The 25,114-nt window shown below is 37.1% G+C and overlaps 1 protein-coding gene across 3 annotated transcripts in view; it reads right to left on the reverse strand.

Moving 5' to 3' along the window:
- The window catches only part of FOLH1B (folate hydrolase 1B), a 68,030-nt gene that overhangs the window by 11,903 nt on the left and 31,013 nt on the right, over positions 1 to 25,114 (reverse strand). For all 3 annotated transcript variants that reach the window (XM_045483667.1, XM_045483666.1, XM_045483668.1), the window contains exons 8-15: positions 20,882 to 20,980; positions 20,485 to 20,570; positions 18,850 to 18,969; positions 17,134 to 17,216; positions 11,831 to 11,894; positions 7,911 to 7,978; positions 4,913 to 5,004; positions 3,227 to 3,317 (exon numbers count right to left, since the gene is read on the reverse strand). In XM_045483667.1, the coding sequence (XP_045339623.1) occupies positions 3,227 to 3,317; positions 4,913 to 5,004; positions 7,911 to 7,978; positions 11,831 to 11,894; positions 17,134 to 17,216; positions 18,850 to 18,969; positions 20,485 to 20,570; positions 20,882 to 20,980 (703 nt within the window). The remainder of the gene's footprint in view (positions 1 to 3,226; positions 3,318 to 4,912; positions 5,005 to 7,910; positions 7,979 to 11,830; positions 11,895 to 17,133; positions 17,217 to 18,849; positions 18,970 to 20,484; positions 20,571 to 20,881; positions 20,981 to 25,114) is intronic.

Genomic DNA, 25,114 nt, shown 5'->3' on the forward strand with positions numbered 1-25,114 from the left:
TAGGTTTCCAGACCAAAGTCCCACTCTGTGCCCAGCCCAGTGAAAGGAAAAATGTATTAACCAACCAAGGCACACACATACATCAGGACAACATGAAAGGTATAAAACCTTCCTTTGAAAATATCATAGAACCAGCATGAAGATAGACACATAGGTCAATGAATGAAATAGACAGCCCAGAAATAATTCCATGCATATGTGGTCATTTAATCTATGACAAAAGAGGCAAGAATATACAGTGGGGAAAATATAGTCTCTTCAATAAATGGTGCTGAGAAAACTGTATAGCTACATGCAGAAGAATGAAATTGAACCACTTTCTTATCCCACACACAAAAATAAATTCAAAATGCATTAAAGATTTGAATGGAAGACCTGAAACATTAAAACCCTTAGAAGAAAACATGGTCAGTAAGCTCTTTGACATGGTATTAGCAATATTTTCTTGGACCGGTATCCTCAGGCAAAGGCAGCAAAGGCTAAAAGGTGTACATAGGACTACATCAAAATAAAAAGTGAAGGAAACAGTCAACAAAAGGAAAAGACAACCTACTGAGAAAGAGAATATATTTGCAAATCATACATTCATTAATGGTTTACTATCCAAAATATATAAAGAACTTTTACAAGTCAATATCAAAAACACAAACAACCAAATTAAAAACTGGGCAAAGGTGGAAAAAAAAAGGGACAGAGGAATAAACATTGAATAAACATTGAATAAACATTTTTTTACAAAGTGTACATACAGATGGCCAACAGACACATAAAAAAATGCTCAACATCACTAATCATCAGAGAAATGCAAATTAAAATCACAATGAGCTATCACCTCATACCCGTCAGACTGGCTATGATCAAAAAGGCAAAATATAGAAAATATTGGTGAGGATGTGGAGAAAAGGAAACCCTTGTGCAATATTGCACAGAAAGCAAACTGGTGCAGCCACTGTGGAAAACAGTATGGAGGTTCCTCAAAAATATAAAAATAGAACTACCATACAATCCAACAATTCCACTGCTGGGTATTTATCTTAAGAAAAGAAAAACAGGGGCGCCTGGGTGGCTCAGTCGGTTAAGCGGCCGACTTCGGCTCAGGTCATGATCTCGCAGTCCGTGAGTTCGAGCCCCGCGTCGGGCTCTGTGCTGACAGCTCAGAGCCTGGAGCCTGTTTCAGATTCTGTGTCTCCCTCTCTCTGACCCTCCCCGGTTCATGCTCTGTCTCTCTCTGTCTCAAAAATAAATAAACGTTAAAAAAAAAAAGAAAAACACCATTTCAAAGAGATACATGTACTCCTATGTTCACTGCATCATTACTTACAATAGCCAAGACATGGAAGCAGTCTAAGTGTCCATCAATAGATGAACACACACACACACACACACACACACACACACACACACGGGAATATTACTCAGCCATAAAGAATGAAATCTTGCCATTTGCAACATGGATGGGCCTAGAGGGTATTATGCTAAGTGAAGTAAGTCAGACAGAGAAAGGCAAATACCACATGACTTTCCTTATATGTATAACTAAAAAAAAACAAACAACTGAGTAAATAAAACAGAAACGGACTCACAGATACAAAAAACAAACTCTTGGTTATCAGAAACAGGAAGGGTTAGAGGGCAGGCAAAATAGGTAAAGGGGATTAAGAGGTACAAACTTCCAGTCATAAAATAATTAAATCATGGAGATGTAATATACAGCACAGAAAATATAGTCAGTAATATCATAATAACTTTGTATATTGATAGATGTTAACTAGATATTGTGGGGGTCATTTTGTAATGTATAAGAATAGTGAATCACTATGATGCACACCTGAAGCTAATAGGATACTGAATGCCAATTATATTTCAATAAAATAAAAAAAAAGCGAAGCGATCAGGGATCAAATAGCAACAGATTTCTCAACAGCAATCCTGAAGGCTGAAAGTCATTGAGTGATGAGTTCAAAATTCTGAGGATGTAGCATTTTCAACCAAAAGCTTTGTGCCCAGGCAAACTGAGAAAGAATAGTGTGTAGTTGAAATGCATTTCAGACATGCAAGGGCTTTAGATTTCATACACCCTTTTCGAGAAGTTCTTGTAGGATGTGCTCCAAAAACAGTACAGAATAAACAAGAAAAAGGAAGATACAAAATCGAGGAAACAGAAGATGCAAAACAGGAGAGAAATGAAGGTGCTCTCAGATTTCTCGGTGAAGGAAAATTTCACAGGCAAGGATGTGCCACAGGCAAAGAGAACAAGCAGAGAATTCAGAGCAACAGGAGAAGATTCGAAGGAAAATGAAATCTGTCAGATCGCCTGATGTTTTTAAATATACTAAAAGTTTGTGGTGAACCAGTTATGGATACATGGAGAAGAAAAAAGATATTCTAATCAACAAGTGTGGTACAAATATATACTGAGAAAACGCAATGAGGGAAAGTACTTGGGAGTTGGGAGAAAAAGTGATAAAGAGCTAAATGCCATCTTCCCTAATGAGATGTAAACAGATAATACATAACACCGAAAAATAAATAGCAGCATGAGAATATTGTCAGCATGCAGACAGATAGCAGAATAAAACAATTAAAAAGTTGAAAAAATCTGAATCTGTTGAGCAGAATCAGAAGTGGGACAAGCATGGATATGGGATAAGGACCACTGTTTTTCATTACACACTCTTACAGACTGTATGACATTCTATGAACTATGTTCCTAGGTTGCCTTGATAAAAATAAAAACTATAAGTGTCATTGTCATCATTAGCAACAACAGTAGCCAAAAAATTAGGACTTGTATAGGTGTTCATGGTTTATTGTGCTACTCATCATGATAATCTATTGTGATAAATAAACTTTCATGTTTAATGACTGGGAGGCTAATGACATAAAAATCCAAATATTTGCAAGTCTTGATAATAACTAATTTTGAACGATAACAGGTAGAGAGGAATCAAAGACAATTTTGACATTTCTAGTGTAAGTAACTGCATGAAAGCAATGCCATCTAATGAAACAGAAAACATATTTAAGGGAGTTCATCAAAGTTCAAGTTCAAAGGCTCAAAATACCAGATGCAGGAACTACTCCATTAGTAGTAGCACCATCTCAACCACATCTGCTTCAAATTCCTCTACTTCTCTACGGCTGAACTCACTTTTAAAATTCAGAATTATTTATTTAGCTAAAATATATTCATAAATAACCTTGAAAATCTTACTGATAGACTTACCCAGTTTTTAGTGTACCGTGCTCTGCCTGAAGCAATTCCAAGTCTTTGGAAGAACACCTCAAAATCATTACCAGATCCCAACTTGCTAATCCTTACAGGGATTAAAACATGAAATTATTTGAGTAATTTCTTCAGGGAGTACAGATTAAAGATTAATTAAACTCCATTCTTTCTACTATAAATATAATTTTTATTTATAAAAATCATGTTAGGCAAGTAACAACAAAAAATAATTGAGAGGAATATCAATTTTGATCATGGAGTATCTACTTCCTTAAGACTGTTTTGGGTAGTAGTGACCATTGTTCTCTTGGGTTCCTGAACCCAATTCCAACATGTGGAGGGGTGTGTGTGGTGTTTCCCCATACCAGCAACAAACAATTCTCTGGGATACCAACTGGGTGTCCTAAAATTCAACTCAATTCTGACACTGAAGATAACACCATACTCCATAAGTGAATGGCTCCATCCCAAAAGACTGCCCCTCCTCTAATTTCAGAAGCCAAAAACAAACCTAGGTGGATTTCTCAACAATGGGCTACAGATTAAAGATTCCCCAGTTCCCCTCCTTGGGTTCGATTAATTTGCTAGAGCTGTTCCCAGAACTGGGAGAAACATTTTTTTACTCCATCAGATCACCGGTTTGTTATAAAAGGATACAATTCAGAACAGCCAGGTGGAGGAGACGCAAGGGGCAAGATGTGGGGAAAGGGCACAGAGCGCTCCATGCCCTTCCCAGGTGTGCCACTCAATGTGGAAGCTCTCTGAACCCTATCTTATGGAAGCTTCATTAGAAAGTCATGATCGATTAAATCATTGCCCATTGCAGATTGATTCAACCTTTGCTCCTAGGGTGGGACTGAAAGTCCCAACCCTCTAATTATGTGGTTGGTTCTCCTGGCCATCAGCCCTCATCCTTAGGTGGGCATCCAAAGGTCACCCTGTTAACATAACAAGAGGCACCCTTTCTTTCATCACTTAGAAAATTCTAAAGATTTAAGTTCTCTCTGCCAGGAAAGGGGCCAAAGATTGAATATATACTTCTTATTATAAATCACAATATCGCACCTATGTAAGTTACTTTTTTAAAAAGATTCATTAAAAAAATAATAAAATAAAATAACAAGTTCATTATGCTGGAAAATATTTCCCCTCATTAACTTATTTTACTACCTGTATTTGTTGTGCATGATGAAGTTAAAAGAAACAGAAATTTTTTAGATAACTCAGATGTAAATACTACCCTTAAATTTTTTTTAAGTATTCATACTCTTTAAACCTATAATCTCATCTCTAATCAATCTTTATCTTTGAGATATTTATTCCTGTAATTTGCTGTGAAGACACAACCAATACTGAAATGATGCCTATATTTTTCTTAGAGTAACCAAAATATTTGTTAACTGTATGATATTCAGAAAAGAGAAAATGTATGTAGTAACTGGGGGACAGAACTGTGAGGGGAATTACTTTCTACCATACTTTTGACTTACGTAACCGGTGTATATAGTGCCTACTGAAAAAAGAACCATTTCTTGATGGCCTACAGATTTAACTTCAAAACACAAGAATATTTTATTTGTAAACCAAAGCATTGCCTTTCCTTTATCATTGAGAGAAAATACACTTTCATTTTCAACACAACCCCCTACTGTATGCAACAGAGACTTTTGTTTGCATGGTTACCTGGGCATGCCACTGAACTCAGGGGAAGGACTTTTTTCATTCCAGCTCTCATAAAGAGATTTGCCTTCAAAGCCTTCATCAGGGCTTTGGAGCTACACAGGTTAAATGGGAAAAAAAGAGAATACTTACAAATCAGATATTTTAAAATCAAAATGTCCATCAGCCAGGGAATGAATAGGTAAACTATATTCAGCAAAACAAGTGATGCAATTCATATTATTAGCAGTCATTAAGAATTACAATAACAAATTTCTGACAATATGGTAAAATGCTCATGCTATTATATACAGGTGGAGCTACTTAAGAAAAAAAAAACCATGAAGTGTATGGAAAAGAAGGCCTAATTATTACCAAGCCATCATATTCAAATGAACAGTCCTATTATAAGATTTTTTTGGTCTATTTTTTTCTGAATGCATGAAGGCTGCTCTCTAAAACAGACTTCTCTTATAAAAAAGAAAATGAAAGGAAGCAAGGTGGTTAAGAGAAGGTATTTCTTTTAATATCGCTTCTTGCCAGTAAGGTCGCTAAAGGTCATTAAATAATACATAATAAAAACAAATGCATTAATATTGAGTATTTATTGCAATTTCAATAAATACTGGGCTTTAACTACATTTTCTGGTTTTACTGATGAGAAAACTGAGGGAGAAAAATATGACCTATTATTGAATTCTAAACCTATACTTGACATCTAGACCATTAGATGTTATCCCAAAAACATTTTGCAAACTCAACTTCAATTAATGTTCTATAGTTATTCACAGGTTATTTATTATACATTATATAGTACACAATTGTTTTTATTTTATATTTAATAAAAGTCCTATGTTCTGTTTTTCAACAAATTCAATTTTCAAAAATTAATAGAGTACCTATATTGTTTAAGACTTTTTGTGAATGCCATGAAAACAAAGGTCAAAAAGACACATCAGATACTTTCTACTAGTGGGAACTAGAAGTAAAAATGTGAAATTCAATGTGCTAGGTATGTGCAAAGGTCTATGGGAATACAAATAAATCTGCATAAGGATGGGGAGAGAATCAGAAATTATGTCAACATCTTAACTTGCAAAATATGAATAAATAAAGCCACAAAATAATTTCACCCGAGCTTATAAATTTACACAAAACCTTGATATAAGGGACAGTACCACTCCGTTTATTCTAGGAAACGCAAATTTAGAGGTTGAGCTTCTGACTTCGGCTCAAGTCATGATCTCACGTTTGGTGGGTTCAAGCCCCTTGTCGGGCTCTGTGCTGACAGCTCAGAGCCTGGAGCCTGCTTAGGATTCTGTGTCTCCCTCTCTCTCTGCCCCTCCCCCACTCACACTCTGTCTCTCTCTCTCTTTTTGTCTCTTTCTCTCTCTCTCTCAAAAATAAACATTAAATTTTTTTTTTTTTTTAAATAAATGCATATTTAGAATAGTGTAGAAATACATAACTATATTTTCAGGTCATCACTAAAATTTAAAATGCTATGAATCCCTCTCCCCCAATAAACAAAACAGAATAACACAGACCGCCAAAACTGTCAAGCATCGAATCTGACTTAGAGTGCTGCGTTTGCAATTGTCCCTGGGTGCCACCAAACCACCCAGAAAACAAATATAACTGCCAAGCTTCCTCAGCATTTACCTTAAATTACATGAATGGTGAAATTTCTCTGAAATACCCTGTTTTCAGGTATTACAGTTTTTATACATTTCATGGGAACTGATAAAAACTACAGGCAAGGGGCGCCTGGGTGGCGCAGTCGGTTAAGCGTCCGACTTCAGCCAGGTCACGATCTCGCGGTCCGTGAGTTCGAGCCCCGCGTCAGGCTCTGGGCTGATGGCTCAGAGCCTGGAGCCTGTTTCTGATTCTGTGTCTCCCTCTCTCTCTGCCCCTCCCCCATTCATGCTCTGTCTCTCTCTGTCCCAAAAATAAATAAACGTTGAAAAAAAAAATTATCTATTAGCTGATTAAACACATATGAATCTAAAAAAAAAAAAAAAAAAAAAACTACAGGCAAATGATGCAGATCTTGAGTAATGACATGAATACATTTTTTTCAAATTAATTTGCTTCTATTCCTATAGGGGAAGTTAAGTTATAAGATGAAATTCCATGCTTTTGAAACCAAAGGTTAGTGATATTAAAATCCCTATCTGAATCAGGGCAGTAATTGTGTTTTTCTTGGTATTTATACTTCAGTTGGTAATTCCATTAAATAGGCAACTCTTTTTTTTTTCCTTTCCAGTTCAAATCAGATAATTAACAATAAAAACAAAAATCTGCCATGCAACAACTTCTTCATTATGACTAACTTTAGTCCCAGTGGGTTTAGGAGCAGGACAACTAAAGTGAAGAGTTGCCTGTCAGTCCTACAGGAATTCGGGCACTGTCTCTCCAGCAGGTTCTGTATCTTGTGCCTCTGTCAGAACTAAGAGAACTTTAGCTGTCAGCCCAGGTCAGTGGGGCTCAGTGGAATGCAGCTCAAGTCAGGAAGTCAGAAAGGGGGGTACATGGTCTCACTTAGCCTCTGCCCCAAATTCATTTGACCTTGGAGTCAGTACTTGGTGATTTTACACATACTCTTTCTCAATCACTTAGAAACTTTAACTCTTCCTGCATCCTGGGATAACTGGTATCATGATATGAAGGAGTATAAAGCAGTTTTAAAATTAAGGACTTAAACCACAGGATCAAGTCCTGGTTCAGCTACTGCACAAGTTGTGTGACTTTGGTGGCTAATGCTTTTTGATCTCAGTGTTCTCCATTTCACATGGGGATGGTAGACGCAATGCTATTCAAAGGCTGCTTCAGGGCAGTTGGGGGAAATGGGATAACACGTGTAAATAGTTTATTCGATGCAATGTTCTCTGGAGTGGGTATTTGCTCTATGAGAAAAAGACAAGCTATAAAACAAGGCAGCTGCTTAACATAATAATGGTATCTCAATGAAACATCATTTGTAGAACTCAAATTTTCTAAAATGATATGTAATTATTTTTACCTCCTTTGTTAGGCTGTATACCAAGCTGTACATCAGTGGGGAGCAATCAACTCGTAGAGTGTAGTTTCCTTAAAGATAAAGAAAGAATGTTTTTTTAATTTCATTTACTTCATTCTTTCATTCAAAGACCAGTGTTAACTCTTTAGCCAGAACCTAAGTCCAATCAAAACCCTCCAATTCATGACTCAATAAAACTCATCATGCTTACCTTGGTCCTCAGTTCCATACAAGAAACAACCCCCGTCACCTCTTCAAATCTTCACATCCCACTCTACCCAAGCAGGGACCTTCTCAGGGTCTTTGCACATACTGTTCCTTCAGCCTGGAACAGCATTCTGCATTACATCTGCATGACTTAAAACTCCCCCACTTCACTTAGACCTCTGATGTCATGTTTTCTGAGAGTTGTCCCCTGAACACCCTACCTAAAGGAGCACCTTCTCTTCCCTTCATCCTAGCTACTCTTTCTCTCTTGACCTTGGCTTATTTTTCTCCTTATTAGTTACCTCCCACGTGTGTTAAATATTTGCCTTTTTATTTGCCATCCTCACACCAGACTGTAAGTTCCATGGGAACAGGTAGTCTTTTTATTTGTTGCCATATCCCCAGGGCTTAGTACAGTCTTGTCGTTTAGCATTTACCCAATAAATATCTGTTGTAAAAATGCATTTGTAAGGCAGGTGCTGTCCATCTACTTGTGAATACAGAGCAGAGATGGGGTTCCCATTCCTCAGGAATTCTATGTCTGACGAGCTTGAGAATCTTGCAAACCAGCCAGAAGAGGTGCCCTCAAGTAGCTGTGGGAGCACAGCGAGGAGAGACTAGAACAGGCTGGGGGCCTGGGGAAGGGGAAGTTAAGACAACTTCATCAAGGAATAGCCTGTACAAATGCCCAGAAATATAAAAGTACATGATGTGCTCAGAGAATGGCCAGAAACTCTTATCTCAAAGCTTAAGATCCATGTCTAGGAACAGCAAAAGTTGAGGCTTTAAGAATAAGTAGACACCCCAGCAGAATTGTTCCTGAAACTTGAAAGGCTGGTTCCAAAATTCAACTGATGGGGCACCTGGATGGCTCAGTCGGTTAAGCATCCGAATTCCGCTCAGGTCATGATCTCACTGTTCACGGGTTGGAGCCCCTCATCAGGCTCTGTGCTGACAGCTCAGAGCCTGGAGCTGCTTCAGATTCTGTGTCTCCCTCTCTCTCTGCTCTCCCTTACTCACGCTCTCCCCACCCCCCCCCCCGTCAAAAATAAATAAAAAAATTAAAATAAAATAAAATTCAACTGGAAGAAGAAATATGCACAAATTTTAGCTACTGCAATTTTTAAAACAGATAAATAGCCAATAAGAGTGTAGACCAGAGGGTCAGAGAGATAGTTTGACAGCATTTATGGCAATGTATTGCACATATACCATGAGCAAGCAATGATACTGTAGTTCTCCACTCTCAACTTGTGTAGAAAAATGTAAGGCAGGCAAATAAAAAAGATATTGACTGCAACAAATGGAAACAATCTGACCATCAGCTGGAGAACTGAGACATAAATTGTTCTGTTGAATACACTGAAGAAGTTTAATTTTCAAGTGAAATAGATCTATATACACTGACATGGAAAGTTTTCCATAATATGCTGCTGCATGAAAAAGGCGAGATGCAGGACCATTTAGCCTGTAAGATGTAAGATGTAATGAAAACCTGTATAAGGTAGTGAGGGGGAACAGAATATAGGGATAAGAAGGATAAAGTTGACCAGCTTGATTTGAGTTTCAGCTCAACCCTTTACTAGCTGTGTGATCTTGGGAAAAGTACTTAATCCCTCTGAATTCACAGTTTCCTCTTCTACACAGGGAGACAATAAAGTACTCACCCCAGCGGATGATTGTGAGTATTAAATAAATTTTTACACATTAAGCACTTAAGAGAGTACCTCCGACACTGTTGATAGGTTGTGTGAGCTGAGTTCTATATATGAATGTCAGTGTGATGGAAACACCCCAAACTGAGAACAGTAGTACCTTCAGAGAGAGGGCTGAGTTTGACATTTGTAAAGATTTTTGCTTTGTCTGTAAATTTTGCATTTTAACATGAGAAAGTCAGTGTATCACTTATTGTGTTATTTTAAAAAGTCATACTTAATAAGATTTTAAATATAAACCAAAGTAAGGTAAGTGGTGTCCTAATCTTAGGGTAACATGTGTGTCATTTGCTCTGGGTCTTGAAAATGATGGGGAGACCATGCAGCATTTTAAGGCAGGGAGTGACATAATCAACAAATTCCAATGATTTAAAAATATACATTAAAAATCAAATCTTGCAAACAAAGCTAGCAAGAAAGAGAACATTGTTCTGCTTTTGAGAAATATATGTTTATGTATTTATTCTGTGTAGCGAAGGGGTTTCATCCTACCATGTGTTTCTTTTTAAGTATGGGTAATAGTTGCAAGCTAATATTTTTGAACTTTTACCCTGTGCAAGGCACAGGTGTGGGAGTTTTGTAAATACTAACCTCTTTTGCCCTTCTAAGAGTCTTTGAGGTATATGTTCTTGGCAACTCTATTTAGAGCTGAGAAAACTGAGACACAGAAGTAACAAGCTGAGGTCATACAAGTAGGAAGTGGCTGTGCCGCGAATAAGATCACACCCTTCACCATGACCATAAGAGGAGGGGGAAAGGATTACTGAACTGCACTGTGTGAGCCACCTTGGGGACGATGTAATTTAGACACCTGGACAAAGAAGAAATGTCAATGCCAACATGTCTCTGTCCAAAGGCATTGTCTCAATTATTGTGGATGTGATAAGTTTATCAATATACTACCAAAAAGATTCTCAAAGTCTACCCTTCATTGACTCATTCTTTGCTGCACGAATGCAACTCATGTGTCTTTAACAAGACATTAGGAAACCAGGAATTATCAAGAAAGATCCTGTCTGTTACTTGCTGAAGAATATAGCCTAGTAACAGAAGTAGTCTGTAAAGCAAATAATTGTTTAATAATGGTCATGAGGAGAGCTACAGACATGGCTTCCCTGAAAAAGTACCATTTCAGGAAGACTGTAAGGGTAAGAATGAAACAGATAGAGTGAGTGTGGAACAGCCATCCTAGTACAAAGAACAGCAGCTGCAATGTCTGGGAAGTTGCATGTAGTCAAGAACAGATAGATGAATGGGTATGGAGGGTAGTGACAACAGACTGCTCGATCTTGGAAATAGACCTGAGAATGTCCTTTCGATTGAATCTCTACTTATCAAAAGCAGATCCTTTCTTAAAGGCCAGTCTTGAGTGTCTATCTCATTTCTCAAGCCTTTCCTGAACTTGCTACTCTTCTCTCCTCTGAACTCTCAAACCAGCCTCATTATAGCCTTCTTATAGTACCTGCATATATTAGAATCCTAGACTAATTTATTTCCTCGTTTGTACTGAGTCACAAACTTCCAAGTGCAAGACTTACTAACTTCTGATTCCTCTGAAATACTGGAAAATTCATTGCATACAGAAGGGCTCAGTAACTATTTCTTGAATAGGAGGAAAATATATTTAAGAGAAAATATACCTGGACATCAGTATTTCTTCCCAAATCTATCCACATAATATGATAAAACTAGCATTATATTTAAATTACACTTTTTTGCTACCCCATTCTTAAATCACAGAAATCTTCCGTTCTATGATTTACTGATTCATTTAACAGGTATTTACAATCCCTAGTGCAGACAAGGTAATCTGCCAGATGAAGCAAATCAGAGAGGGCTGCTTTCCCAGATGAGCACTCTAGGTCTCACAGCTGCTGTGAGGCAAGGGTGGCATCCCAACACATGGGATGGATTTGCCTTCCTTATTAGTGCATAATTTATGAACTAAATGGCTGTTACTACCATGATCACACCTTTTCCTACAAGACCAATGAGATTCACCTTCTATAGAAGAATCAGCATTAATATAGGCCACACCACGCTCTTGAAGGAGTCTGGACTTCTCCTACAATAAAAAAAGAAAGAAAAGCATAAATATATACCATAACCTCCCCCTAAAACAATCATCTCTGTATTTGCTGTGTGCAGCTCTCTGAATTAAGCTGACCACAAAACTGATATGTAGGATTCTCAAAGCGAGTTTGTTTGAAAGAATTTAAGTAAAGACTACTGCTAAGAAATAACAGGCAAAACATTTTTAAGACTAAAAATTAAAATGAACCTTTCCATCTTAATATGGTAAATAGAAAAGGAGTTGATTGCTTAACTATACCATAGTTTATCCTTTAAGAAATTCTCTTAGCAAACATGAATGACCTAAGAAAGAAAATCTGTGAGTGGAAATTTTCCCATGATTTTTTTTTAAATTGAAATAGAGATTATTACCCAATTCTCAGGGAATAAATAATCTCAAATTTATGGGTTAAAACTATGTGAGGTTTCTTTCTGGTCTATACTCAGAAGCATGAAGTTCTCCTGTAGGATACCACCACCTACTGGTCAAGACTGATCATTGCACAACTTTAAAATGCTGACAAAAAGTGCAGCAGGTTTTTTGAGCTATTAAGTGGATTTGAGTCTTCAAAACATGCAATTTCCTAAGCGTCCTGACAGTAAGAAAGAAAGTGGAAAAGATTTGCAACTGTATGTGGGGAAAATAATTGAAGGAGATAAATAAACCTCAAAATATTTAGGCTCTTCCTGATGCCACCATAAATCTTTCCTGTCTTTAGGAACACCACTTTTTTTTTTTTCCCAAAGAAAATTGAAGTTTACAGGGCTTCTCCTAATTCCTAGAGAATATAATAGGAGCCAAATACGTTTTAAAGCATTACTGGAAGTAAACGAGATAAATTTTAAGTTTGCCTATATTTACAGCTAATGCTTCTATTACACAAAGCCAATAATATATGCAAGTAAAATTAATTTATTTAAAATTTTAAATCCAGTATAGTTAACATACAGTGTTATATAAATTTCAGGTGTATAATATAGTGATTCAACAATTCAACAATTATTCAGTGCTCATCACGATAAGTGTACTTTTATTATTTTTTATTTTTTTATTTTTTTTTTCAACGTTTATTTATTTTTGAGACAGAGAGAGACAGAACATGAACGGGGCAGGGGCAGAGAGAGAGGGAGACACAGAATCGGAAGCAGGCTCCAGGCTCTGAGCCATCAGCCCAGAGCCCGACGCGGGGCTCGAACTCACAGACCGCGAGATCGTGACCTGGCTGAAGTCGGACGCTTAACCGACTGCGCCACCCAGGCGCCCCGATAAGTGTACTTTTAAATCCCCTTCACCTATTTCACCCATCCCCCCACCCTCCCCTCTGGTAGCCATCAGTTTGTTCACTACAGTTAAGTCTCTTTCTTGGTTTCTCTCTCTCCTCTCTCTCTCTCCCCTCGTTGTTTGTTTTGTTTCTTAAATTTCACATATGAGTGAAATCATATGGTATTTGTCTTTCTCTGACTAACTTATTTCACTTAGCGTTATACTCTCTGGATCCAACCATGTTGTTGCAAATGGCAGGATTTCATTCTTTTTGTGGCTTAATAATATTCCATTACATATATATGTGTGTGGGCATATATATATATATGTATATATATATATGTGTGTGTATATATATACCACATCTTGTTTGTCCATCTATTAATGGACACTTGGGCTGCTTCCATAACTTGGCTATTGTAAATAATGCTACTATAAACATAGAGTGCATTAATCTTTTTGAATTAGTGTTTTTTGTATTCTTTCAGTAATTACCCAGTTGTGGAATTACTGGATTATAGGGTAGTTCTATTTTCAATTTTTTGAGGAGCCTCCATACTGTTTTCCACAGTGGCTGCACCAGTTTACAGTCCGACCAACAATGCATGAGGTTCCTTTTTCTTCACATCTTGCCAACACTTTTGATTTTAGCCATTCTATCAGGTGTGAGGTGATCCTTCATGGTTTTGATTTCCATTTCCTTGGTGATAAGTGATGTTGAGCATCTTTTCATGTGTCTGTTGGCCATCTATATATCTTCTTGGGAGAATGCCTGTTCATGTCTTCTTCTACTTATTATTATTATTTTTTATCAGATTACTTGTTTTTTTGTGTGTTGAGTTGTAATAGTTCTTTGCATATTTTACAAATATCTTCTCCCATTCAGTAGGTTGTCTTTCAGTATCATTCATGGTTTCCTTTGCTGTTCAGAAGGTTTTTATATTGATGTAATCTCAATAGTTTATTTTTGCTTTTGTTTCCTTTGCCTCAGGAGACATATTGAGAAAAAATGTTGCTATGGCCAATGTAATAGAAAGTACTGCCTATGCTCTTTTAGGATTTTTATGGTTTCAGGTCTCACATTTAGGTCCTTAATCCACTTTGAGTTTATTTTTGTGAATGATGTAAGAAAGCGGTCTTTGCCAAAGGCTAATTGACCATATAATTGTGGGTTTATTTTTGGGCATTCTATTCTATTCTACTGATCTATGTGTCTACTTTTGTGCCAGTACCATACTGTTTGGATTACTACAGCATGGTAGTATAACTTCAAATTTAGAATTATGATACCTCCAGCCTTGATACCTCAACCTGTAGATTGCTTTGCAGCAATCTGCATATATGTCTATATGCCATCTTCATATAGTGAAAGTTTTGCTTCTTCCTTACCAATTTGGATGCCTTTGATTCCTTTCTCTTGTCCAATTGCTATGGCTAGGCCTTCCAGTTCCATGTTGAATAAAAATGGTGAGACCTCCTTGTTTTGCTCTGGACCTTAGGTGAAAAAAGTTTTGTTTTTCACTATTTAGTATGATGTTCAGCTGTGGATTTTCATTATTATGTTGAAGTATGTTCCCTCTAAACCTACTTTGTTGAGGGTTTTCATCATGAATGGATGTTGTATTTTGTCAAATGCTTTTCTCCATCTGTTGAAATGATTATATATTTTTTATCCATTCTCTTGTTGATATGATGTATCACGTTGATTGATTTGCAAATATACCACACAGGAATAAAACCCTCTCAATCATGGTGAATGACTTTTTAAATGTATTTTTGGATTCAGTTAGCTAACATTTTGTTGAGGATTTTGTTTTGGATTCAGTTAGCTAATATTTTGTTGAGGTTGTTATTTCTTCTCTTTCATCTCTGATTTTGAGTACCCTCTCTCTTTCTTTGTTTTTTGGGTTTTTTTTTTTTTTTGTTTTGGTCTTTGTTTTTGTTTTTTTTTTGTTGTTGTTGTTGGTTTTTTTTTTTTTTTTTTTTTGATGAGTCTAGCTAAAGGTTTACCAACTTTATTGATCTTTTCAAGAACAAGCTGGTGGTTTCATTGATCTGTTCTATTATTATTATTATTATTATTATTATTTTGTTTCTATTTTATTTCTGCTCTAATCTTTATTATTCCCTTCCTTCTACTGATTTTGGATTTTGTTTGTTCTTGTTTGTTCTTCTTTTTCTCCTTTTGTTTGAGATTTTTCTTGCTTCTTGATTTAGGCCTATATTGCTATAAACTTCCCTCTTAGAACTGCTTTTGCTGCATCCCAAAGATTTTGGACCATTGCGTTTCATTGTCATTTGTCTCCACGTGTTTTTTTAATTTCTTCTTTGATTTCTTGGTTGACCTATTCATTGTTTAGTAGCATGTTGTTTAACCTCCATGTTTTGTGGTCTTTACAAAATTTTTTCTTGTGGTCGATTTCTATTTTTATAGCATTGTGGTCAGAAAAGGTGCATGGTATGACTTTGATCTTTCGGAATTTGAGGAGGCTTGTTTTATGGCCTAATATATGACCTATTCTGGAGAATGTTCCATGTACACTTGAAAAGAATGGTCCAGTGTGTCATTCAAAGCCCCTGTTTCCTTTTTGATTTTCTGACTGGATTATCTATCCACTGATGTAAATGGGGTGTCCCCTACTAGCATTGTATTATTATCAATTAGTTCCTTTATGTTTGTTATTAACTGCTTTATGTATTTGGGCACTTTCATTTTGGGCACATAAATATTTACAATTGTTGTATCTTCTTAAAACTGTATCTTTTATGATTGTATACTGTCCTTCTTTGTCTCTTATTACAGTCTTTGTTTTTAAAATTTTTTTTTTTCAACGTTTATTTATTTTTGGGACAGACAGAGACAGAGCATGAACGGGGGAGGGGCAGAGAGAGAGGGAGACACAGAATCGGAAACAGGCTCGAGGCTCTGAGCCATCAGCCCAGAGCCTGACGCGGGGCTCGAACTCACGGACCGCGAAATCGTGACCTGGCTGAAGTCGGACGCTTAACCGACTGAGCCACCCAGGCGCCCCTACAGTCTTTGTTTTAAAGTCTACTTTGTCCACTGTATTACTACCCCAGATTTCTTTTCACATCCATTTGTATAAATGTTTCTCCATCCTTCATTTTCTATCTGCATATGTCTTGAGGTCTAAAATAAGTATCTTTTAGGCGGAATGTAAATGAGTCTTGTTTTTTAATCCATTCCATTCCCCTTTGTTTTTAGATCAGAGTGTTTAGTCCATTTACATTCAAAGTAATTATTGATGGGATGTAACTTACTGCCATTTTGTTACTTGTTTTATGGCTGTTTTGCAGTTTTTCTCTGTTCCTTTCTTTGCTCTCTTCTCTCATGGTTCATTGACTTTCTTTAGTGAAATACTTGGATTCATTCCTCTTTATTTTTCACAAGTCTACTACTAGTTTCTGATTTGTGATGACCATTTGGTGTGTGTATAACATCTGCATAAAGGTAAATTTACTTTTAAAAGGGCCTATCAAATATTCTGCAGTGAGACTTTCTACCTCATTTTTAGCATGATTTAATTTAGAGTCAGTCATTAGGATATAAGGAACATAAATCTGAAAAGTATACCTTACTGTATAAGCTCAAGGGGTTATTTTAATGCGGTTAGCTTTAGTAGTTAATTTGCAAAGGGTAATAGAAATGTGAAACCTTATTTTGATGTTCAGTTTCTAGTGAATTTCCTTATTTGCCATAAAACTCCCAGAAAATGAAAACTAAATTACTTTGACAATTGACATTAAGTACCTTTAGAAGTTCAAACAAAACAGTTCTTTAATGACAAAGAGATTTTTCTTTTTGGACAGGATATGTTGTTTCAGATTTTCTGGAAAAAAAAAGTTTGAATATGTTCTCACTGAATTCACTTGTTATTTTTGCGTCCTTGATAAATCCTAACTGCTTTGTTGTGAAAATGTACATTGTAGCAAATTATCAACTAACCTCTGCCCACTCAGTAGAGCCAAGAAGACCAAATTCTTCTGCATCCCAGCTTGCAAACAAAATTGTTCTTCTAGGTCTCCATCCTAAAATATATGTGTATACACATAAATGCTGGGAAAATGCATTATATATCCAAGACACTGTAAAACTCAACAGCAAAACAACACTAAAATTCCACTGTTTGTTTAGAAACTGTGAACTGTAGTGAGAATTTTTACTTATATCATTTCCTTTTGTGAGATGTTAAAGCTGATTTGTCAGTACAAACGAGCACATTTGCACTGAAAAGTGGGGGGGGGGGATGTAGACATACCAAAAATTCCATTAGGTCATAATATTCTAAACAGTTTATAATGATTGGATACACACAGGCAGCCATCTGTGCTCTGCAGCTGCCTGGAGTGAAAGAAGAAAGTGCTAGATGTGGTCTGTGCTCTGAGAGCAGATCGAACCAAGAGAAAATTCCTTACAACTCTTCCACATTCTGGCATCATACACGCAATTGTTCAGTGTCAGCTGGTTGTGTGATTTCACTCCATTCTTTGCCAGAATTAGTCAACAGAAGCTCAGTTAGCAATACTGATGTCTGTGGCTGCTGCGATAATTCAGCATAACTCAACAAGGAGGTAATATGGCTTGGAGTGATAAACACTGACCTTGGAGTTAAAGAAAGATCTTATTTCAAATCCCGGTTCTTTCACCTACTAGCACTATGACTGAGGGGAAGTTATGCAAGCTTCCTCCGCTTCCCTCTCTTCATCTGTACACCAGAAAAAGCAAAGTGAGATGACTCACTCAATTCTGTGAAACTTGGTTAGCTTATTTGTGAAATGAGAACAGAAATAACTAAGTAAACTTCTCCCTGGTTGCTAGAGTTCAAAACAAAGAATACGTGAAAGCACTTTCTCTGTGAAAACAAGTATCGTACAAACTTAGTACAGTTTTGCTGTTGGTTGTTATTGCTGCTAAAAAAACACGGGTCACAATTAGAGGCCCCACACCCTGGTTTGCAGGGTCAGTAAAGAGAGTGGACTTTCTGCTCTCAATGTGTGATTTAAAAAGCAATCATTTGAACTAAGTGTTATCTTTGTTTTCATATGAAGATTCTAAAAGGACTGAAGCAATGGAGCTAGGAGTTTAAACCTAAGTTTTAGGAGAGCACACCAAGACTGAGGATGTGGGGACGCAAACATCAAACTTCTGAGAATCCTATTAGACAGACACCAAAACTTCTCAGAGGAAGCTTCAATCCCCTCCCTTACTTGATGCCCTTGACCTGTTGTGTGAGGCTAGAAGGGCCGAAGGAACTTCTGCTCACAGTTCTCTGATCAGGACACGTTGGCCCATGACCTAACTTTGGTTTGTCTTCTGTGAAGAAATGCATCTCCACCTTCTTTTTTGTCAAGAGCGACCCCTAACAGTATAATTCCCTTATTTCAGATTATAACTTTATAAATATCAATAATGTAAACATTATTATATAAATAAGCAAAAATAAGTAAACAATATAATTATCTAACCCACACAAGAAACATGGCAACTAGTTACTGAAAGCTGTTCTATGCTACTAGGTATTACCAAGCACTTGATGTTTGCACATATCCTGTCAGTTGGTCCCTCTCTCAGACCTACGAGAAGGTGGTAATTCTACACACTTTACAGAGGACCAAATTGAGATTCAGAGAGGATGATCTTTTCCCTTGCTGTTTACATTACCTTCTTTTTTCAGTGTCCCAAAACTCCTCACAATTTCATGAACAACAGCTGCTCCACTCTGAGGGTCGATGCCTCCAAACACCCATGAGTCACGGTGACCTCCAAGAATGACATATCTGTCTAGGAAGCATCATTGCAAAATTATTTGTCATTCCAGGTCAATAACAGAGCAAACTGCAAGTGAGTCAAGAACATCTAAACACAGAGCACTCACGACTCAAAGAAAGAGCAAGGTTCCTGAAGACTTGTGTAAATATACTATTTTGGTCTGATTTTGATGGACAAAGAGAGTAGATGGGACAAGCAAAGGTATACTCAGTGTACAATGTACAATAAAAATCATAAACATGTTAGTGACGGGGCACCTGGGGCACTCAGTTGGTTAAGTGTCCAACTCTTGATTTCAGCTCATGTCATGATCTCACGGTTCGTGGGTTCAAGACCTGCATGGGTTCTGCACCGAAGGTGTGGAGCCTGCTTGGGATTCTCTCTCTCCCTCTCTCTCTCTGCCCCTCCCCCACTCACTTGCACATGCTCTAAGTAAATGTAAAAAGAGACATAAGTAATAATAAGTAAGTATGGAATTATTCTATCCATCTCTTTTTATAATTCTCTGTCACTCCTCTCTTAGCTACTTAACACTTTGCTTCCAGTATTTTCAGAGTAAGAGAACACAGTGGCCTCATAGTACGTTCTCCACTTCCTACTCCTATTCAGTTTTCAAGACACAGATCAACGATTTTACCTCTCCATGACCCTTTCCTAGCTTCCACAGGGGAGAGAATTGCTCCCACTCTCCAGCTCTCAGAGCAATCCTACCATATCTGACAAAGCATTTACCACGCTTGAATGTATGGCTCCTCATCCCTGGCTTATTTCTTCATTTTTTCCCTCCATCCCCAATGCCTAATACAGAGCTGGCACAAAACAGGTAGTCAGTGAGATTGAATGAATTGCCAGTTATATATTATTTAGTACCCTCTGGAAGTATACCAATATTCTTTATCCCTGAAAGAAAGCATTGGCTGCTTCTACAAAAAATATGTGATTTAACTGTATGCCTGTTAGTCAGAAATATATTACCCTAATCCTTAAGGAATTGAAACACAATGAAGTAAGACTATTTACAGAATAGAGTAAGCTGCAGGGTATCTGAAATTCTGTGGAAATCATGTGTCTATAGATCTCATTAACTTCAATAGAAGATAAGACTACATAAAGGATTCATTAATTCAAGGTTACCTTAATCTTCTAATAGTGTTATCTTTCACATAGATGTTTGTAGTTAACATGAAATATTACCCCAAGCAAACTACGTGGTAAACAAATCCAGAAAACCCAGAGAAAAGACTTCACAATGATCCCTCCCTGACCTTTCTCCCTCGATCCTTTAATTGAAGCATGAACAGCTTCACATTTACTATCCTTGGGCATCTAACCAACTTAGTCCCACGTTTACTCTTCTTCAAACATGTATCCCAATACAAAATTACCTCAATTTGTATATTTTGTGTCCATGTAAGTTCCATTAGGGCCAAGAAGTGCTTTGTTCACCTTACATTCCCAGAGCTCAGAGGAGTGCCCGGCCCCGAAGGATTGCTCAATCAATATTTGCTGAGCAAATGATTAATTTACCTGGTTCCACTGCTCCTCTGAGAGTTCCAATCACATTGTATATTCTGGTTACTTTATTGTTAGAATGGATGTGCATCTTGACTTTTCTAATGCAAAAATAAAGAATGCATTCTGAAAATCCTGGTTAACACTTTGCCACCTGCAATTTTTTAACTCTTACATCATTTTAAAGATTTCTAAATGTACACATGCAAGAATTACATTGTCCAGCTGTCCAATACAAATGATGTAAGTGTATTCCCCTCTACAACCTGTGGCTTTGTTCCCTTTTGGTACCAGATATATTTTACTTTTCCAGTCATCCTCTGTAAGTATTTTTTGTTTGTTTGTTTGTTTGTTTGTTTTTTTGAAAAAAGTTTTCCTTGCCTGAGAGTTACAATAAAAATAGTCTCTTAACTGCGTAGAAAAGTTTCCAATAAAGCCAGGGCCAACATTGTAGGGCACTTGGAGACTTCCTTTCCAGCTGCTGTCTGGCGGTGCTGATCCACCCATTTTCCTATGGAACACAAACAGTATTATTAGCTGAAGAAAAACTTTGGAGCTATCAGTTAAAATGTCAATGAGCTTGCTTTCTTGAGTGCCTGCTCATGATAGCTTCAGGAGTCAGGGATATGCCAGTTAACCCTTACTCGGACTCTTAGGAGGTACAGTCTAAGTTCCTAGTCTGAAGTAGACTAGGTTCCTAGTCTGAAGTCTGAAGTAGAAGTTCCTCCTACTTCAGAGATGAGGGCGTGAGGCTTAGAGAGACAGGCAACTTGCTTGGAGTCATGCAGCTGGTAAGTGGTACAGCTGAGGGTCAAATGTTTGGGAAGAATCCAGACTCGTCGTTCCCAGTTTCTAATAGAAAGTCTATTTAAAATGCCTCCAGGGAATGCTGTGAGGAAAGAGCTCTGATGTCAAATTCTGGGATTTTCCATTTTGTTATTTCTCCTACTGATAAATATATCCCCAAATATGGACATGTTAATCTTTCACAAGGTATCTTCACTCATAAAGAGCAAAGGAAATGATTTTACTTCAATCAACAGTCTGTAAAAGCTTCACGAAATTTTTGTAAACTTTTTTATTTTTATTTTTATTTTTTTAAGTAGAGGGGCACCTGGGTGGCTCAGTTGGTTAAGAGTCTGACTTCAGCTCAGGTCATGTTCTCACGGTTCATCGGTTTGAGACCTGCATCAGGGTCTGTGCTGACAGCTCAGAGCCTGGGGGCTGCTTCAGATTCTGTGCCCCCCTCTCTCTCTCTTTTTCTCTCTCTCTCTCTCTCTGCCCTTCCCCCACTCACGCTCTGTCTCTCTCTCTCAAAAATAAATAAACATTTAAAAAAAATTTTAAGGTAGAAAGATTCAAGCAGACTAGCCAGTACATGCAACTAGCCCTGGTTATTTCTCAGCAGGTGACTGAGAAAGGTAATATGATAGCGTTTATGGAATGAAGGAGTTCTTGTGGTTTTATCTCAACATATCTGCCTTTATTCTTTTAAGAGCATTGACTTATTCTTGCTTTGGGCACAGAAACCTTTGCTAAATTGCAGCAAATAGAAGAACATGGTTCAAGAGAAAATGAAGAGTGTGGAAAATATCAATCTATCTTTTATGACTTTATCTCTCATCATAGAACTTCATGCACCCTAGGCTTTGCAAAGGAGCATGCTTTACAGTTCCCTCTTTGTTGTGTGCCTACACACAGGCGCTGTTCCCTGCCTACCTATTTCAGGAAATGTGACTAGTTCAACTTGACCTAGAATCTAGTGCACACACAATGCTAAAGCGATTGATTAGATTATCTTCTCATGGAAGCCTAATTATAAGTAATATTCTGTTTTAAAATGCTCTATCAGGGAGTAAATCCTTCTTCTTTTTTTCCCCCCATATCACAGAGGAGTTTGGCTAATAAACATAATTTCAAGTAATATACTATAAAATTTCTCTTTTTATATTAAAATTTCACATAAATAGCATCAAGTAATATGAAGGGGCCTTTTACATTGGTAGAAAGCATAATCAGTCAAAACAGCAGAGTACTAAGTACGCAAAAAAGTTGCAGAGCACAGGGGCACCTAGGTGGCTCAGTCTGTTAAACATCTGACTTCAGCTCAGGTCATGATCTCATAGTTCATGATTTCGAGCTTCAGATCAGGCTTTCTGCTGTTAGCACAAAGTCCACTTCAGATCCTCTGTCTCCCTCTCTCAGCCCTTCTCCCCATAAAATAAACATTAAAAAAAAAAGTTGTGGAGCACAAGTGAATAAAAATATACCATGCTTCATTATATGTAAAATATTTCTATAATGATATATTATAAGTTAACAACACTAATTGTTCTTGAGGTGGAAATGGGTTAGATGGAAACCTCTTCCTGTATACCCCTTTGAATTTTGAACCATGTAAATGTATTTCCTTTTCAAAATAAAAACATGAAAAATATAACAAGGTAATTTCAGCAGGAAGAATAATAGCCAATTGTATATTATTACATAAGGAAGGTAACGATTAGTCCATATTCCCACAAGATAATAAACTATAAAGCGGAAATTATAGTGTTCCGCAAGGACAAGTAAACAGATGACTGGAACAGAATATAATAGCTGAATATAAGAATTTGATGTATCAGTTCAGGAAATATCACAGATCTATGGAGAATAGAGGTTTTAGTCAATAAATGTTACTGAGATTATTAGGAATATAAATTCTTTAGGTACTTCCCTCACTCTATAAATAAAAAATAAATTCCAAGAAAATTAAAAAGTTAAATATTAAACTTCCAAACCATAAAAATTTCAGGAAATATACATGTTGAAATGTCTCTGAAAGGACTTGTTCAATAAATATATGCAAACAGCACGGCATTTAAAATCTATATCCTGTAGCAAATTCCTTTTTATGTGTGCATTTGGCAAAGATTTACGGTCTACGATGTTCAAGACATTGTGTTATACTCAAGACATTTGTGTTATAAGGAACACAAATATGTACATGACCTTTTTCCACCAAAAAGTTTAGTCAGAAGTTAGTCAGAAGAAGGTACATATAAAGTCAACAATAATATAAAACAAAGCAAGACCAATGGTAGAGAAAATTCTAAAGAATATAGACAAAAGACAGCTTGATTTAGCTTGTGGGAACATGAACAACTTTTCAGAGGTTTTACTTATCTGAATTTTAAAGGATGAGTTAAGATCTGGGCATGGGAAGATGACATGGAGAGCATTCTAGGTACTAAGTATGACATGAAGAGGTACAAATGCAGAGAAGTATAGAGCAAGTGTAAGGCATGGTGATTATTCTGGCTGGGGAATAAGGGATTAGGGTACCATGACAGAAGCTTGAAAAGAAGTAAGACTGCTTCTGGAAAGATGGAGATGAGCTTTACCCTATTCTTCTGGTTAAGTACAACAACTAAATTCTCTGGGCCATAAGTATATACAACACACATTAGGCTCTCAAAGCCTAGGCTGAGACTTCAGGGTATAAGAAAAGACAAAGATGAGTTCCTCTGTTTATTTTTTGGCTTATCTATCCCAGACTTGGAGCTGAAGAAGCTGACAAGCCAGAAATGTCACGTGGCATATCTAGAACATGCTATCTGACAAGAGCTGAATGCATGTTCTTCCCAAGCACCTATGGAACATTTTTTCAGGATAGACTATATATTAGGCTATAAAATCAGTTTAAATGAATTTAAATGGCTGCAGTCATGCAACCCTTTTATAAATTATACAATCTGTTTATTAATCCAACCACAAAAGGAAGAATTTAACAATTAAAGATGGGAACTTGGGAAATATATGGAAATATATAGGGAAATCAAAGAACTAACTCCTAAATACAGAATGGGTGAAAGAAAAAAATCCCAAGAATAATTAGGAAATACTTAGTGATGAATGAAAATGCAGACATGATGTATCTAATCTTATGGGATGCAGCTAAAGCAGTGCTTGGAGGAAAAGTATAGCTGTAAACATCTACATTTAAAAAGAAGAAAGACATTGGGGCACCTGGGTGGCTCAGTTAGTTGAGCCTCTGACTGCAGCTCAAGTCATGATCTTTCAGTTGGTGAGTTCAAGCCCCGTGTCAGGCTCTGTGCTGACAGCTCAGAGCCTGGAGCCTGCTTCTGATTCTGTGTCTCCCTGTCTCTCTCTGCCCCTCCACCGTTCATGCTCTGTCTCTCTTTCTCTCAAAAATAAATAAACATTAAAATAAATTTAAAATAAAATTGGTTTTTTTCAACGTTTATTTACTTTTGGGACAGAGAGAGACAGAGCATGAACGGGGGAGGGGCAGAGAGAGAGAGGGAGACGCAGAATCGGAAACAGGCTCCCGGCTCTGAGCCATCAGCCCAGAGCCTGACGCGGGGCTCGAACTCACGGACCGCGAGATCGTGACCTGGCTGAAGTCGGACGCTTAACCGACTGCGCCACCTAGGCGCCCCTAAAATAAATTTTTTAAAAAAGGAGAAAGACATCAATCAATAAACTAGTCTTCCACCTTAAAAAACGGGACAATGAAGGCAAACTAAACTCGTATTGAGCATAAGAAAGAGAACAATAAATACTGTAACAAAAATAATTACAGAAAAGAGGAAAAAATAGAGAAAATCCATGACACCAAAAGTTGATTCTTTGATAAAATTGA

This window comes from Leopardus geoffroyi, chromosome D1 (genome assembly GCF_018350155.1).
Source record: "Leopardus geoffroyi isolate Oge1 chromosome D1, O.geoffroyi_Oge1_pat1.0, whole genome shotgun sequence".
Classification (NCBI taxonomy): Eukaryota; Metazoa; Chordata; class Mammalia; order Carnivora; family Felidae; genus Leopardus; species Leopardus geoffroyi.